General features: G+C 41.5%; 1 protein-coding gene across 1 annotated transcript in view; it reads left to right on the forward strand.

Annotated features, from left to right (window-relative positions):
- FSHR (follicle stimulating hormone receptor) overlaps positions 1-17,458 on the forward strand; it is a 242,230-nt gene that overhangs the window by 51,600 nt on the left and 173,172 nt on the right. Inside the window, exon 2 of the mRNA XM_077485598.1 lies at positions 9,870-9,941. Within this exon, the coding sequence (XP_077341724.1) occupies positions 9,870-9,941 (72 nt within the window). The remainder of the gene's footprint in view (positions 1-9,869; positions 9,942-17,458) is intronic.

Consider the following 17,458-nt stretch of genomic DNA (forward strand, 5'->3'; position numbering starts at 1 on the left):
GCTCTGTGATGTGGGGCTCTGTGATGGAGAGGAATCTGTGATGGGGGGGCTCTGTGATGGAGAGGAATCTGTGATGGGGGGGGCTCTGTGAGGCGGGGTGATGGAGAGGAATCTGTGATGGGGGCTCTGTAATGGGAGGGATCTGTGATGGGGGGGATCTGATGGAGGGCTCTGTGATGTGGGGCTCTGAGATGTGGGGATCTGTGATGGGGGGCTCTGTGATGGGGGGATCTGTGATGGGGGGATCTGTGATGGGGGGATCTGATGGAGGACTCTGCAATGTGGGGATCTGTGATGGGGGGGATCTGTGATGGGGGGGATCTGTGATGGGGGGATCTGATGGAGGGCTCTGCGATGGGGGGGATCTGTGATGGGGGATCTGTGATGGGGGGATCTGATGGAGGGCTCTGAGATGTGGGGTTCTGTGATGGGGGACTCTGTGATAGGGGACTCTGTGATGGGGAGCAGTCCAGCCCCCCAACAGTCTGAGGGACAGTGAACTGGCCCCCTGTTTAAAAAGTTTGAGGACCCCTGCTCTACACTATTCATCACCAGTTGAAAATGAAAGAAAAAAAGCCTGAAAAAAGAATGACTGCTAGGCAGCAATTTTTGCAATTTCTTTCTCTTGGAGTAAAAAACACTTTCATAGTATGAGTACATATCTTTAACATCTTCACTGAAAACATGCCAAATAACACCATTGCATTTTTTTCTTTTATAAGTTTTACATTTCTTTTTAAATATGTGAAATGTTTTAGCATCTTTTCTTTTTATTTTCTGCCCGTTCTTATCACTCCAAATTATTCCAAGTTATTATACAAATATAGTTTTCCTCAAACGATGGCAAAAAGTCAAGTACATATGAGAAAAGGAAATAGCCCCAGCCAGATATAAACTTGTACTAAAAATGATGGAAAAGGGAGATAAAACCAGAAGTAATATATGGCATGTAATACGAGCCATAGTTGTGTTCTGTTCACTAGAGATGCTAAGATAAAGAGCTTAAATGGAAAATTGATTAAAAACAAGCATTAGTAAGCACGTCCTTGCTTGAATGATAAAAGTGATGAATTGGCTATTTATTATATAGGTTTGCTAGAACAAAGACACTTTTCTAATTCAAGATTCAATTAGCTGTGTTCTTAGGTGTAGAGCGGTGGACATTTGTAATGGCACGACTGTAACATTCCTTTACTTGGAATAAAAGGTCACCACCATTTTAAAGGCTTCTTTCCATCTTGCAATCATGGATGGTGGATTTGATTAAAGTTGAACCTCAGGCTCAATAAAAACATATTATTTGCAATGATGCACAGTAAACATGGAATGGTTAGTGTTATCTAGATAAATGTGTTGAGAAAAGACACATCTACACAACGTAATGATCCTTTTTCTGCACGTTCTCCAGCCAGGAGGCCACATTTCATATTAAAGAGGAACGTCCTCTCCCTATATTTTATTTTAAATGCCTGATGCTGGGTTGTCCTCGATTCAGATGCTCAACCACCCTGTGGATCCAGCGTTGTCTTGTTGAGATCCACTTCTCTGCTGCCACCGCACGGATCCCATGTTGCCACTTTCTTCTGTGACATCATCGGGAGGCTGCTGTCTCTTCCAGGTTCAAGCAGCTCCTCCTGATGATGTGTCACTAGGCCCACCCCCTTCTCTTTTTATGAATGGAAGTCAATGCCTCCTGAGATATGTGACTTGTATAGCCCAGGAGGCACCAAGAGTACTACATGTCATTCTCTAATAGGTGAGAATAATGGAGGGTGAGGTGAAGGCCAAAACCTGTACACTACAAAAAAGGTAAACAAATAAAAAAAGAGAGGGATATTAAAGCGATTGTAAATTATCACCTTGTAAAACAACCGATACAGTTTAACTCCTTGGTGCCGATGTAATACAAATATGTTGCCCCACTTTACTGGGCATTTTGCCATGGGAGAAGAGAATCAAACAGCAATTACCACACTCACAAGACCCTCTCAGTACTGAGGAGATAGCTTCTTTGTGAACACCAGAAGAGATGAGTCAAAGTCTATGTTCAAAGCTATCTGATTTAATTCTGGGTGGGTATACAATTCATATACGTTATTATTAACCAATCATAGCATGGAACATGGGAGTGATTTAATACAGGGGTGTACATTTCATATCATTACATAACATTAACCACTTAAGGACCAGCCTCGTTTTTAGATTTTGGTGTTTACATGTTTAAAACAGTTTTTTTTGCTAGAAAATTACTTAGAACCTCCAAACATTATTTATTGTATTTTTTCAAAAACCCTAGAGAATAAAATTGGTGGCCGTTGCAATACTTTTTTTCACACCGTATTTGCTCAGCGGTCTTTCAAGCACACCTTTTTTGGAAAAAAATCACTTTTTTAAAATAAAAAAATAAGACAGCTGTAAAATTAGCCCAATTTTTTTAATATTGTGAAAGATAATGTTAGTTATGCCGAGTAAATTGATCCCCAACATGTCATGCTTCAAAATTGCGCACGCTTGTGGAATGGCGACAAACGTTTACCATTAAGAATCTCCATAGGCGATGTTTAAAAAATTCTACAGGTTGCATGTTTTGCATTACAAAGGAGTTGCAGGACTAGAATTATTGCTCTCGCTCTACTGATCGCGGTGATACATGTGTTGTTTTAACACCGTTTTTAAAAGTGGGCGCTACTCACGTATGCGTTCGCTTCTGCGCGCGAGCTCGTCGGGATGGGGTGCGTTTAAAAAAAATGTATTATTATTATTTATTTTACCTTTTATTTTTTATTTTTACACTGTTTAAAAAAAAAATTCACTTTTATTCCTATTAAAAGGAATGTAAACATCCCTTGTAATAGAAAAAAGCATGACAGGTCCTCTTAAATATGAGATCTGGGGTCAAAAACTCAGATCTCATATTTAGACTAAAATGCAATAAAAAATAAAAATAAAAAATTGTAATTGAAAAACATCATTAAAAAAAATTGGCCCTTTAAGAGCTGTGGGCGGAAGTGACGTTTTAACGTCGCTTCCGCCCAGCAATTGTATGGAGATGGGTGGGGGCCATCTTCCCCACACTCGTCTCCACGCACAGCTACTGAAAGGACACGATCGCTTCCGCCGCTCCTGACAGCTCCGGTAAGCGGCGGAAGGCACTGGATCGTGGCGGCCTCTCTCCCGCCACCGAAAAAAGGGATCTCGCAACGAATCCGCCGCAGGGACCACTTTTATCTTGTAGTGGATCTCCCGCTGCAGAAGGGGATACCGGGGTTATGGAAGCTAGCTGCTCCTATAACAACAATATCCTCCTTCAAACAGCCGCCGTAAAAGTGCAGCGGGCGGTCCGTAAGTGGTTAATACTCAAATGACCAACCCCTTAAACATGGCTGACATAGCAACTATAGTAACCATGCCAACTGATTCCATGACTCATAGTCGTGCCTTCGGTGTTCCCCTTCGGTGTTCCCCTTATTTATTTATTTTTTTATGTCATAATGTAGAGTATGAGATTTCCTATAATTTGAGCCCAGTTTTGCCACAAAGAGTTAATCCAGCTCTGAGCAATCCTCTTTTATTGTTCAGTGAGATAAATCTTGACAAACAGAGAAAAACTTTGTCAAATCCTCCCCCTTGCTGTGAGTGACCGGTGATTTACATATCTCGTGCACTAGCCTAAGAGACATGCATTATTTTTTTAATTCTCACCCCCACGTCTTTCTTCTGCTGCTCTGCAAGGATTGGCTGTTCCACACCTCAGCATGATTTGGCATGCTGAAGTCATGTGGGGACTTTTCTGGGTTTTGACTGGATGTTAGTAATCATAGCAGAAGTTCAGTGTAAGAAATACACAGGAGAAAACGCATGTTGATAAGGGGTGTGTAAAGGTGGGTGGGGAATCTACTCACATCCCGACTCCACCCATTGAGCCCTGGAAAACAGACCCACCCACAAAATCTGCAGTTTTTCTGGTCTAATAGCAGACAGAGGGGAGACATTTGACAGATAAGTATACATGCAGGAGGCATCTATATCCTTCTAGATAACCAATATTGCAGTAGTTTAGAAAGGATAAGAGTGGGTTTACATCCATGTTAAGATTTGTTTTATCCTTAGGCGCCAAGGGCTTAAAATAGAAATAAAAGGCAAAGCATTTTTGTATAGATTTTGTATAGATATAAATACCTTTTTTCTCTTTTTTATGAGTACATTCCCTCTTCTGCATAAGAGCTTGGGGAGGAGAAGCAGCAGTACACTGATCTTCACAGTGAATGGCTGTGCTGGTGGGAGGGGGGGGGGAGAGAGGCGTGTCAGGACAAGTCTGATCATTGGAGGAGAGAAGGCTGAGTTCCCAGCATAGCTAGAGAACTGACCACAGTGTGTTTTCCTGTTTGGCGTGGTCGGTTTTTAACAGGAAAGCAGAGGGGACTGGCAGGAACACCGGGGATTGCACATAAAGGAAGCAATACATAGAGAACAGGATACTTTCTCATACAAGTACATGGTACAGCAGGTACATATCAGGAATATGAAATGTTGGGGTAACAAACGCTTTAACCACTTGCCGACCAGCGCACGACGATGTACGTCGACAGAATGGCAAGGGCAGGCAAATGGGCGTACATGTACATCCCTTTAAATTTGCCGCCCTGCCATCGGGAGCTCGCCGCCGGTGGCGCGCTCCCGCGCTGGTCGGGACCCCCGTGAGTCCGGTCGCGGGACCCGCGGACTCGATCACTGCGAGCATCCCCGCGATCGTCTCACGGAGTGGCCGAATGGAGAAGTGCCGTTGTAAACAACATTTCTCCATTCTGCCTAGCAACTAGTGACGCTGATCTCTGCTCCATGTGATTGGAGCAGAGATCAGTGTTCACTAAATGAAAGCCCAACCCCCCCCACAGTTAGTAACACGCCCCTAGGAACACTTAACCCCTACACTGCCACCCACTGGTTAACCCCTTCACTGCCAGTGTCATTTACACAGGAATCACTGCATTTATATAGCAGTGATTACTGTATAAATGACAATGGTCCCAAAAATGTGTCAAAAATGTCAAAAATCGCTGATCGCCGCCATTACTAGTAAAAAAAAAATAATAAAAAATTATTAATAAAAATGCTATAAAACTATCCCTATTTTGTAAACGCTATAACTTTTGCGCAAACCAATCAATAATCGCTTATTGCGATTTTTTTAACCAAAAATATGTAGAAGAATACGTATCGGCCTAAACTGAAGGGGAAAAAATGTTTTTTTATATATTTTTGGGGGATATTTATTATAACAAAAAGTAAAAAATAATGCGTATTTTTCAAAATTGTCGCTCTATTTTTGTTTATAGCGCAAAAAATAAAAACCGCAGGGGTGATCAAATACCACCAAAAGAAAGCTCTATTTGTGGGAAAAAAAGGACGTCAATTTTGTTTGGGAGCCACGTCTCACGACCGCGCAATTGTCAGTTAAAGTGACAAAGTGCCGAATCGCAAAAAGTGGTCTGGTCTTTGACCAGCAAATTGGTCCGGTCTAAAAGTGGTTAATGAAGCAGAGTTGGAGAGGAGGGAAGTTCATTTTCAGGGTGAAGATCCACTTTAGTTTCTCCTGCATGGTGCAGTCTGTTCCCTGACATGCCCCCTTTAGGACTGTCTCAAGTGACATTTCAATGGTCAGAGCCGGGAGAGAGACAAGAAGTATCCAAGGGCAAGCCTCGTTGGTTACGGGCAATCAGAAGTATAAGCATAGGTGTGTGCAGCTTGTTGTATTATGCATGTGTTTATGTTTACATATATATGACCCCAACACATTGATTTCCCTGCTGGTGCAGCGAGTAAGAAGTGCGTAAGCAACTTCTCTTATGGCAGAGACGATAAGAGGGAGACCTTTCCCATCTCCCCGCCTGCACACAAAGTCATAATGCTCATAAGGCGATTAGGGTGTGCCCATGCACATCCGGCACACCCTGTGTGCACACCTATGAGCACAAGCAAAACAAGGGAACAGGAAGCAGGAAGCTGAAGACCAGTCAGCAATGTCCATGTGCAACAGTCACTCTTTTAAAGGCCAGAAGGCGCCAGGATCTGTCTGGCATGCATGCGCTGGCATGTGCGTCATGCGAATATACATTCACACTTTCGCCTCCAATACGTGTGCGTGGATTTCTGCACAAGCGGGGGGCGGCCACATTGAAAATTGCCCACTGTGCAAGACCTATGGGCAATTTTCCACCAGCTAGTCTCCTGACACATTTGTTACATATTAATATTTAATAAAAAGTGTTTGAAAAAATAAATAACACTTGGTAATATGTCTTTGCATATATATATATATATATATATATATATATATATATATATATATATATACACATATACACACACATACTATCTAACCAAAAGTATTGGGACACCTGCCTTTACACACACACATGAACTTCAATGGCATCCCAGTCTTCCTAGGGTTCGATATTGAGTTGGCCCGCCTTTTGCAGCTAAAACAGCTTCAACTCTTCTGGGAAAGCTGTCCACAAGGTTTAGGAGTGTGTCTATGGGAATGTTTGACCATTTTTCCAGAAGCGCATTTGTGAGGTCAGGCACTGATGTGGCCTGGCTCGCAGTCTCCGCTCTAATTCATCCCAAATGTGTTCTATCAGGTTGAAATCAGGACTCCGCACCCCAAATCTGCTCATCCATGTCTTTATGGACATTGCTTCATGCACTGGTGCACAGTCATGTTGGAACAGGAAGGGACCATCCCCAAACTGTTCAGACAAAGTTAGGCACATGAAATTGTTCAAAATGTCTTGGTATGCCGGCGTCTTAAGAGTTCCCTTCACTGGAACTAAGGGGCCAAACCCAACCCCTGAAAAACAACATCACACCATCAGTCCTGACCTCAACCCAATAGAACACCTGATGAATTAGAGGGAAGACTGCGAGCCAGGCCTTCTCATCAGACATCAGTGCCTGACCTCACAAATACACTTCTGGAAGTAATGGTCAAACATTCCCATAGACACACTCCTAAACCTTGTGGACAGCCTTCCAAGAAGAGTTGAAGCTGTTATGCCGCGTACACACGACTGGACTTTTCGTCAGCAAAGGTCCGACAGAACAAATTTTTTTCGGACAATTCGATCATGTGTGGGCACCATCGGACCTTTGCTGTCCAAAAATCTGACAGACTTTAGAAATAGAACATGTTTCGCCGGACCCAGTTCCTATCGAGAAATCCGTTCGTCTGTATGCTAGTCCGACAGATGAAAACCGACGCTAGGGCAGCTATTGGCTACTGGCTATGAACTTCCTTATTTTAGTCCGGTCGTACGTCATCACGTTCGAATCCATCGGACTAGTGTGGTTGTGTGTGGCCAAGTCCGTTCATTTGGAAAGTCTGTCTGAACTCCTCCGAAAGTCCGTCAGGAAGACCTAGTCTGCCGGAAAGTCCGGTCGTGTGTACGTGGCATTATAGCTGCAAAGGGTGGGCCAACTCATTATTGAACCCTATGGACTAAGACTGGGATGCCATTAAAGTTCATGTGTGTGTGTAAAGCAGAGTGTCCCAATACCTTTGGTAATATGGTGTATATAGTATATGTTAGTTTATAACTGGACATTCATGGTGGAATACTCTCACATTATAAGCAAAACAACCTTAAACACATGTTACTATTTGCTTTGCATCCCCCATAGGGTTGTTCTTTTTTTAGTAGTGAGGGAGACCATAACATGGATAGAAGATTATCAGGAAATTGGCAATGCTTTACTGAACTCCAGCTGGATTGGTGGAGAAGTCAGTGGGAGCTTCAGAATTCCTCTGGACAGCTGGGTTTGGCATCACATTTTTGTTAAAAATAGCTGACTACGTCCAGGAACTTTTGCACACTTTTGATAAACAGAAAGCAGACTTATAGGCAATTTGTTGGCCTTGCATGAGCCAAGCTGGGCAGCCAAGCTGATAATCACTTTGCTCCATTCACCTTTAATAGATGCAATAGATGAGAATATTAAACAAAAACAAAGCAAACACCAAAACCTTGTACAATCAGTAGGCTTTTCATGTATGTTTTTCATTGGACTTTGTAGGAGGGATTGTTACATGTAATAATCTCCCTACGCACACATCTGCTATAAAGAATTATCGGAGCCTCTCAGATAAGCTTTACAAGCTGCTACAGAAATAAAATACATTTGAAATAAGATGTCTTCACAAATCTAGGGAAGCCTGCATGGTGAACATTTGAATTTCTTGAAAACATTGGACTTAAAGCAGAACTCCACCCTAAAGTGGAACTTCCGCTCATCGGAACCCTCCCCCCCTCCGGTGCCACAATTGCCACTTTTCAGGGGGGAGAGGAGTGCAGATACCTGTATAATACAGGTATTTGCACTCACATCCAGGCATAGATAGCCACAGAATCTGCAGGTATTTACGCCACTTCTTTTTTATATATTTTTGGGGGATATTTATTATAGCAAAAAGTAAAAAATAATGTGTTTTTTTCAAAATTGTCGCTATATTTTTGTTTATAGCGCAAAAAATAAAAACCACATATGAAAACGATGTTCAAACCACACATGTGAGGAATCGATGCGATCGGTAGAGCGAGAGCAATAATTCTAGCCCTAAACCTCCTCTGTAGCGCAAAACATGCAACCGGTAGAATTTTTTAAATGTCGCCTATGGAGATTTTTAAGGTAAATGTTTGTCGCCATTCCACAAGCAGGCGCAATTTTGAAGCATGACATGCTGGGTATCAATTTACTCGGCGTAACATTATCTTTCACAATATATCAAAAAGTATTTGGCTAACTTTACTGTTGTCTTATTTTTTAATTTAAAAAAAGTGCGCAAATATAGTATGACAGAAAGTACTGCAACGACCGCCATTTTATTCTCTAGGATGTTAGAAAAAAATGTATAATGTTTGGGGGATCTAAGTAATTTTCTAGCAAAACTTGTAAACACCACATCTAAAAAAGAGGCTCGATCTTAAAGTGGTTAATGAACGTAAGGAATGTGAATTTATCCGAAGTTACGAATTATCTGAAATAACGAATGCCGCATCTAAACTAATGCAACATAACAAATTAATAATAATAAATAACAATAATAATAAAAACTATTATTAGTATTTATTATTAATTAGTTCCGTTCCATTTGTTTAGAATTGTTTAGAATCGTTCGAATCCGTCAAGTCCGTTTGTTCAGAAGGTCCATCAGAACTCCGCCGAAAGTCCGTTGGGAAGACCATCGGACTTAGTCTGCCGGAAAGTCCGGTCATGTGTACGTGGCATTTGGTGTTTAATACATTTTTTAGAATTTCCAATTTTTTTCGAATTTCCGAACTTCCGTTTTTTTTTCTTCAAATTTACGATATTTTTCTAATTTATTTGAATTTACATTTTTTTTCTAATTTACAAATTGCACTCATAACAAAGGACCCAAAAAAAGTTACGAAAACTAATTAATTTTTCGGCATTGCACATTGGGGGAGATTTACTAAAACTGGAGGGTGCCAAATCTGGTGCAGCTCCAACCAGTCAGCTTCCAGGTTATATTGTCAAAGCTTATATGAGCAAGCTGAAGTTAGAAGCTGATTGGCTACCATGCACAGCCGTATCAGATTCCAAATGCCCCAGTTTTAGTAAATCTTCACCATAAAGGTATTAAGAGAATTGTATGCGTCTAAATTCACCTAACCGTGAGCATTTTAGACACATTTTTTATGCAGGATCTTCTGCTAGCTCTGCCAGCAGGAACCTGTGTTCAGAAAATATGTCTATGCCAGTGTGAATAAAGCCTTTAAATTGAAATAATATTTCCTTTCTTACCACTGATTTAATTTGTCTTCCTTTCTTTTATTTTTTATTTCTTACAGAAGAATCGTCTACACAAAAATTACAGTTATTCCAAATGGTGTCTTCTCTGGATTTCAAGAACTTACAAATATGTATGTATTTAAAGATAAATAAATACTTTATAGATAGCAAAAATCTCATAATCTTAAAAATTGAGACTACAGGATACACCCGCTCTAGAAGCCATAAAGTCCTCTTTTATCAGAATAGAGGTAATGCATGCATGTAAAAATACACAGTTGATCAATGATGATAGAAAAAAAAAAAGTAGAATTCAATATATTGAAGGACTGAACATTAATTTTTTTGGGGGAAATATACTGACCACACTGCACATTTTGTTTATTTATTGTCTACTAAAATCTCATTCGTTTGGTCAAAAAAAAGTTTTATCATATTACATAAAATAAGAAAACAACAGTGTAGCGCTTGTAAACAATCAACCAATACTACTACCAAATTATTATGATATGCATAATATAAACATTGCCATGAGATTACATAGTTAGTAAGGTTGAATAAAGCCACTAGTCCATCATCAATAAAGACAACAGTTCATCATCAATAAAGACACCAGTCCATCATCAATAAAGACACCAGTCCATCATCAATAAAGACACCATTCCATCATCAATAAAGACAACAGTCCATCATCAATAAAGACACCAGTCCATCATCAATAAAGACAACAGTCCATCATCAATAAAGACACCAGTCCATCATCAATAAAGACACCAGTCCATCATCAATAAAGACACCAGTCCATCATCAATAAAGACACCAGTTCATCATCAATACAGACAACAGTCCATCATCAATAAAGACACCAGTCCATCATCAATAAAGACAACAGTCCATCATCAATAAAGACACCAGTCCATCATCAATAAAGACAACAGTCCATCATCAATAAAGACACCAGTCCATCATCAATAAAGACAACAGTCCATCATCAATAAAGACACCAGTCCATCATCAATAAAGACACCAGTCCATCATCAATAAAGACACCAGTTCATCATCAATACAGACAACAGTCCATCATCAATAAAGACAACAGTCCATCATCAATAAAGACACCAGTCCATCATCAATAAAGACACCAGTCCATCATCAATAAAGACACCAGTTCATCATCAATAAAGACACTAGTCTATCATCAATAAAGACACCAGTCCATCATCAATAAAGACACCGGTTCATCATCAATAAAGACACCGGTCCATCATCAATAAAGACACCGGTCCATCATCAATAAAGACACCGGTCCATCATCAATAAAGACGCCAGTCCATCATCAATAAAGACACCAGTCCATCATCAATAAAGACACCAGTCCATCATCAATAAAGACACCAGTCCATCATCAATAAAGACACCGGTCCATCATCAATAAAGACACCGGTCCATCATCAATAAAGACGCCAGTCCATCATCAATAAAGACACCAGTCCATCATCAATAAAGACACCAGTCCATCATCAATAAAGACACCGGTCCATCATCAATAAAGACACCGGTCCATCATCAATAAAGACACCGGTCCATCATCAATAAAGACGCCAGTCCATCATCAATAAAGACACCAGTCCATCATCAATAAAGACACCAGTCCATCATCAATAAAGACACCAGTCCATCATCAATAAAGACACCAGTCCATCATCAATAAAGACACCGGTTCATCATCAATAAAGACACCGGTCCATCATCAATAAAGACACCGGTCCATCATCAATAAAGACACCGGTCCATCATCAATAAAGACGCCAGTCCATCATCAATAAAGACACCAGTCCATCATCAATAAAGACACCAGTCCATCATCAATAAAGACACTAGTCTATCATCAATAAAGACACCAGTCCATCATCAATAAAGACACCGGTTCATCATCAATAAAGACACCGGTCCATCATCAATAAAGACACCGGTCCATCATCAATAAAGACACCGGTCCATCATCAATAAAGACGCCAGTCCATCATCAATAAAGACACCAGTTCATCATCAATAAAGACACCAGTCCATCATCAATAAAGACACCAGTCCATCATCAATAAAGACAACAGTCCATCATCAATAAAGACACCAGTCCATCATCAATAAAGACAACAGTCCATCATCAATAAAGACAACAGTCCATCATCAATAAAGACACCAGTCCATCATCAATAAAGACAACAGTCCATCATCAATAAAGACAACAGACTTTTATGCACTTTTTGTGTTTTATTGATGTTTACCTTCATGGTGATGTTTATAATATGCACATCATAAAAATTTGGTAGTAGTATTGGTTGATTTTTACAAGCGCTGTTGCTTTCTTATTCTATGTTTACCCTGTATAAAGGTATTGTACCTGCTGGGGCCATTAGTTTGGTTTTCTCTTCACACAATATATGGCATAACCCTTAACTTAACCCTTACACATGAAGTGGTAGCAAACCGCATAAATAAATAAATGTCATAAAAAATCATTCTGATAGACTTACCTGAAAACTAAGCCCTCCTGCGGGGCGCTGTCACTGCTAAAGGTGCTTCCATCTTCACCCGGTCTTCCTTCTGGGTTCACGGGCTTCGGCGATAACGTTGCTCCTTCGCATGCATGCGGCAGTCACTGTTTGGGGCACAGCTCTGAAGGACCAGCTTTCTTCAGTGCGCATGTGCTGGTGACATCACCGGCTGCAACTAAAGTAAATATCTCCTGCACATTTAGGAGATATTTACTGTACCTACAGGTAAGCCTTATTATAGGCTTCCCTATAGGTAAGAACCATACAAGGGAGTTTACACCACTTTAACCCATAACACAAAACACTATTACTTGACCATTCAGTTGGGCATAGGGACCATGCCAAGGGGGGAGGGGTGGGAAAACATCATCCAACCACGTAGACTCCAACACCATATGAAGCTTGAGCTTATGTAGGGTGGATGATGTCACTCCTCCCCTCCATGAAAAGTACTGTCACATTGGGGAGGCCACATGCTCCCCTATATCCAGAAACCCCCCTCCATTGGAGCAAAGAGATGAGTGAATATACCTTGCTGGGGGGTGGCTGTCATTAGACACCACCACTACTCTTATGCCACGTACACACAATCGGAATTTCCGACAGCAAAACCGTGGATTTTTTTTCCCGAAGGATGTTGGCTCAAACTTGTCTTGCATACACACGGTCACACAAATGTTGTCGGAAGTTCCAAACGTAAGGATGCAGTGACGTGCAAGACGTATGACGAGCCGAGAAAAAGGAAGTTCAATAGCCAGTGCTTCTACTTCTGCTTGATTCCGAAGCATGCGTGAGCTTTTGTGCGACGAACTTGTGTACACACGATTGGACTTTCCGACAAAAAGTGAAGTTGGCGGAAAATTTAAGAACCTGCTCTAAAAAATTTTCGATGGAGCATACACACACGACAACATCCGACAACAAGCTCACATCGAACACTCCTCGTCGGAAATTCTAACCGTGTGTACGAGGCATTACAGTATATGGGAGACTTTTAAATACTTAAATTGTCAAGAGCTCCTGAGAGATTTATATATATTATTCATACTTTGGCTTTACCACTCCACCGTGCTGAACTTTCATTATCTACATTGGTATCATGTCTTTGGCACCATATTGCAAGTGGATCTAATGTGCACTCTTGAGCCTGTTTACATTAATCAGCATATATGCATGCTATGAATGCTGATCTAAAGCAGTATATACCAAATTCAATGACCCACTAAGTTACTGGCACTGACACTCTTGGAAGTCCTGGGACCTCTTCAAGCTCCAACTCTACAATGGATCTTGTTGATGACCTAAGTAACATATCTCTATGATTAAATCATTCATCTATGGGTATTATTATATTACCATTGTAAAATGTGTTTAAAGGGGAGCTAAACAATTGAGACGCCTTCCGGTCATGTCACTTCTGGGTCTGAGCTTCCAGTTTGTCTCGCAGCATGAGTGAAACGCACGCCGATCTTCTAGCGTGAGCTCCACCAGCATTAATTGTGGACTATCCCTAGTGCCGGGGCAAGGCACCATCTAATGTAAGCAAACATTTTGTTATATCTTGGCATTTTATACTAAAAACAATATCACGCTATTGGTCCTCCTCTATCTCCCATGGGTAACCGTGTTGGAGAGGAGAGCATAGTACGGAAGTTACCGGATCCATCCTCAGTCTACCTATTGTATTTATAAATCATAACTTTATTTACAGTATTTATGTGGCATATTCAAATGCACCTAATATTTAAGGAATTATGAATCATTTGGGGGTGGGGGTTGATTTTAATTGGTAACCTATGTGCCTTTAATGTGGGTTTGGTATTTTTAAAGTGAAACCTACAATAAAAATATATTTATTAGCCAGCTGGTTGCATATATTCTGTATATTTTTCTTTTTTTTCTCTTCTTTTTTTAATTAGGGGTAATAAATTCCCCTTGTGAACCAACACCAAAAAATTAGGGGGGGTTCCGCTGTAGTTTTCTTATATTTCCAGGTCTGGTGACTCTCAGTAAGGAGCGCAGACTGGAAGAGAGCGCAATATGTAAACATTCAGGAAGGAGAGATGCCAAAGGCAAAGCCCAACGGTGTTTATAGTAAAAGCCACCTCAGGCTAAACTCTGACCAGGCCACACCCATGGTTTCAATGCATTTCGCCACGTCCATGGAGCATAGTCATGGAGGTCATGGCTGGGTGGGATGGATTGTGTTGGGGGCATGACCTGGATAGAATTTGGCCTGAGGCTACTCTTACTAAAAACACAATTGGGCTTTGCTGGATGTGCAGCATTTGGGATCTATCCTTCCAATAATTTCCCCTTGTCTACATTAATATGACTTCTGTGGTAGCCCTTTAAAGTAGCTGATTATACAGGATTGGTCATTCATGGTTTTTCTACTGTGGGCTCCAGTTGTGAACAAACTATAATATCTATACCTCTTTTTGGTCTGTGGTTTAGTGGTAAGTCCAAACTTTTGTATCTAAGATGGATACATAGTTACATTGTTGGTGAGGTTAAAAAAAACACGAGTTCATCAAGTCCAACCTATGTGCGTGATTATATGTCAGTATTACATTGTATATCCCTGTATGTTGCGGTCATTCAGGTGTTTCTCTAAGCCCTTGTATACACGGTCTGACATTCCGACTGAAAATGTCCAATCTGACTGTGTTGTTGGATAATCTGACCGTGTGTGGGCTCCATCGGACTGTTTCCATCGGAATATCCGACCGACAAAGTTTTAGAGCTGGGCTATAAAATTTTCCGACAACATGATCCGATCGGACTTTGTCCGATGGTTTATAGAGAATTCTGATCGGACAAAGTGCCACGCATGCTCAGATCAAATTCCTAGACCAAAGCTATTGCCTACTAGCCTGAACGTAGTCCCGTCGTAACAAAATAACGCCATTACTAGTAAAAAAAATAATAATAAAAATGCCATAAAATGATCCCCTATTTTGTAGACGCTATAACTTTTGTGCAAACCAATCAATAAACGCTTATTGTGATTTTTTTAACCAAAAATATGTGGAAGAATATGTATCGGAGGGAACAAAAATGTTTTTTTTATATATTTTTTGAGGATATTTATTATAGCAAAAAGTTAAAAATAATGTGTTTTTTTCAAAATTGTTGCTCTTTTTTGTTTATAGTGCAAAAAATAAAAAACACAGAGGTGATCAAATACCCCCAAAAGAAAGCTCTATTTGTGGGGAAAAAAGGACTTTTGGGAGCCACATCGCACAACCGTGCAATTGTCAGTTAAAGCAGTGCAGTGCTGAATGCAAAAAGTGCTCTGGTCTTTAGCCAGCAAAATCCTCCGGGGCTGAAGTGGTTAAGGTTAAACCTCTTTTCTTCTAATTTTAATGAGTGGCCACGAGTCTTGTTAAACTCCCTTCTGCGAAAAAGTTTTATCCTTATTGTGGGGTCACCAGTAGTGATGGACGAACTTCCGACGGGACGTTTCGCGATCCGCGAACGTGCCCCATTCACTTTAATGGCAGGTGAACCTTAAAAACGTACAGGTCATATTTTCAGCCATAAAATACTTACTAGCTGTGCACACATAGTCCCATAACATGGACACTGACATACCAGAAGTATTAAGTGAATCTGGGATCGACAACAGCAAGCATTCTTTTTTTAATCAGGACACTGATTATCAGTGCAGATGTCCCCACTGAGAAAAGCCGCTTATCGCAGTGACAGCTGGTGCTCAAAATTTTTTTTGGGGGGGGGGGGGGCGCAAACAAACTGAAAAATTCTGAAAAAAAAGGCATCAATTGCAGCCTCACTGTACCATCAATCGCAGCCACTGTGCCTATAAATTGCCACCACAGTGCCATCAAATGCAGCCACTGTGCCCATTAAACGCAGCCACTGTGCCCATCAAATGCAGCCATTGTGCCATATCAAATGCTCCTACTGTGCCATCAAATGCTGCCACTATGCCCCATCAAATACAGCTACTGTGCCCATCTTATGCAGCCACTGTGCCCATCATATGCAGCCACTGTGCACATCATATGCAGATACTGTGCCCCATCAAATGCAGCCTCATTGTGGCCCATCAAACGCAGCCACTGTGCCATATCAAATGCTTCCAGTGTGCCCCCGCCCACCATCTGTACTTACCCTGTCTCGTTGGCGGTGGGACAGCTCTTCAATGTCTTCTTCTGTCCTCTCTTCCCATCCTCTGCTATGATTGGACGCCTAGGCGTCCAATCACAGTGCCTGTCATTTCAGTCAATCAGGTGATGGGTAACAGATCCGAGCACCTGATTGGCGGAGAGGCAGTTTAGTGTTAGGAAAGCGAATATTCATTCGCTTTTCTAGCCCTAAATGGCACTCACAGGTCACCTTTTTTGATGGCTATTATAGCTTACGGCTCTAATCAGGTGCTTTAAAAAAAAAAAATCCCTGCCACTGTAATTCAGGTGCCCGGTGCACGAAAAGGGGCCAGGCGCCTGAATGGGGGTGGCAGCAGCGGCCATAGATAGATTAATGCAGCAATGCATGAATCTATTGGCGCTTGAGGGGCAGCAGGAGAGAGCGAGCTGCGCCTGCGCACCCTTATGAATGCATCTCCACTGGCTTATCGGCTCTCCTCTCCTCACGTGCTGTCAGCGTAAGGAGAGAAATGCCAATAAATGGCACTTGCTATTTACACTGTGATCAGCTGTGATGGGACACAGCCTATCACATGGTAAAGAGCCAATTTAGGCTCTTTACTGTGATCAGACATACGGCACGTCCAAGGGACACACGCACCACCTATTGTGACCCCGGGGGTGTGCATGAGCCACCCGTTGTGAAGGACCTCATATGACTTCCAGTCAGAATGGTAAAGCCACCACCTGCCCGCCTTAGATGTGAAGGCTGCATTCATTTTCTTTTTTAGGCATTTTCCCCTTACTTGGTGATCTGGCCAGTAACACACCTCCTGTATTAGAGCGCCTCCACCCTGGATGAAGGAGCACAGGGGGCACCTTGGGATAGCAGCATTGTCAGTCTGCTGTTTACTGCTTTAAGGATCCAACCCTGTGTTGAAACGTTAGCCCCTCGAGGCACTTGGAGATTCTTAACTGCCT

Source organism: Lithobates pipiens, unplaced genomic scaffold (genome assembly GCF_037356315.1).
Source record: "Lithobates pipiens isolate NorthernLeopardFrog02 unplaced genomic scaffold, aLitPip1_a1.2 Scaffold_18, whole genome shotgun sequence".
In the NCBI taxonomy this organism is placed as follows: Eukaryota; Metazoa; Chordata; class Amphibia; order Anura; family Ranidae; genus Lithobates; species Lithobates pipiens.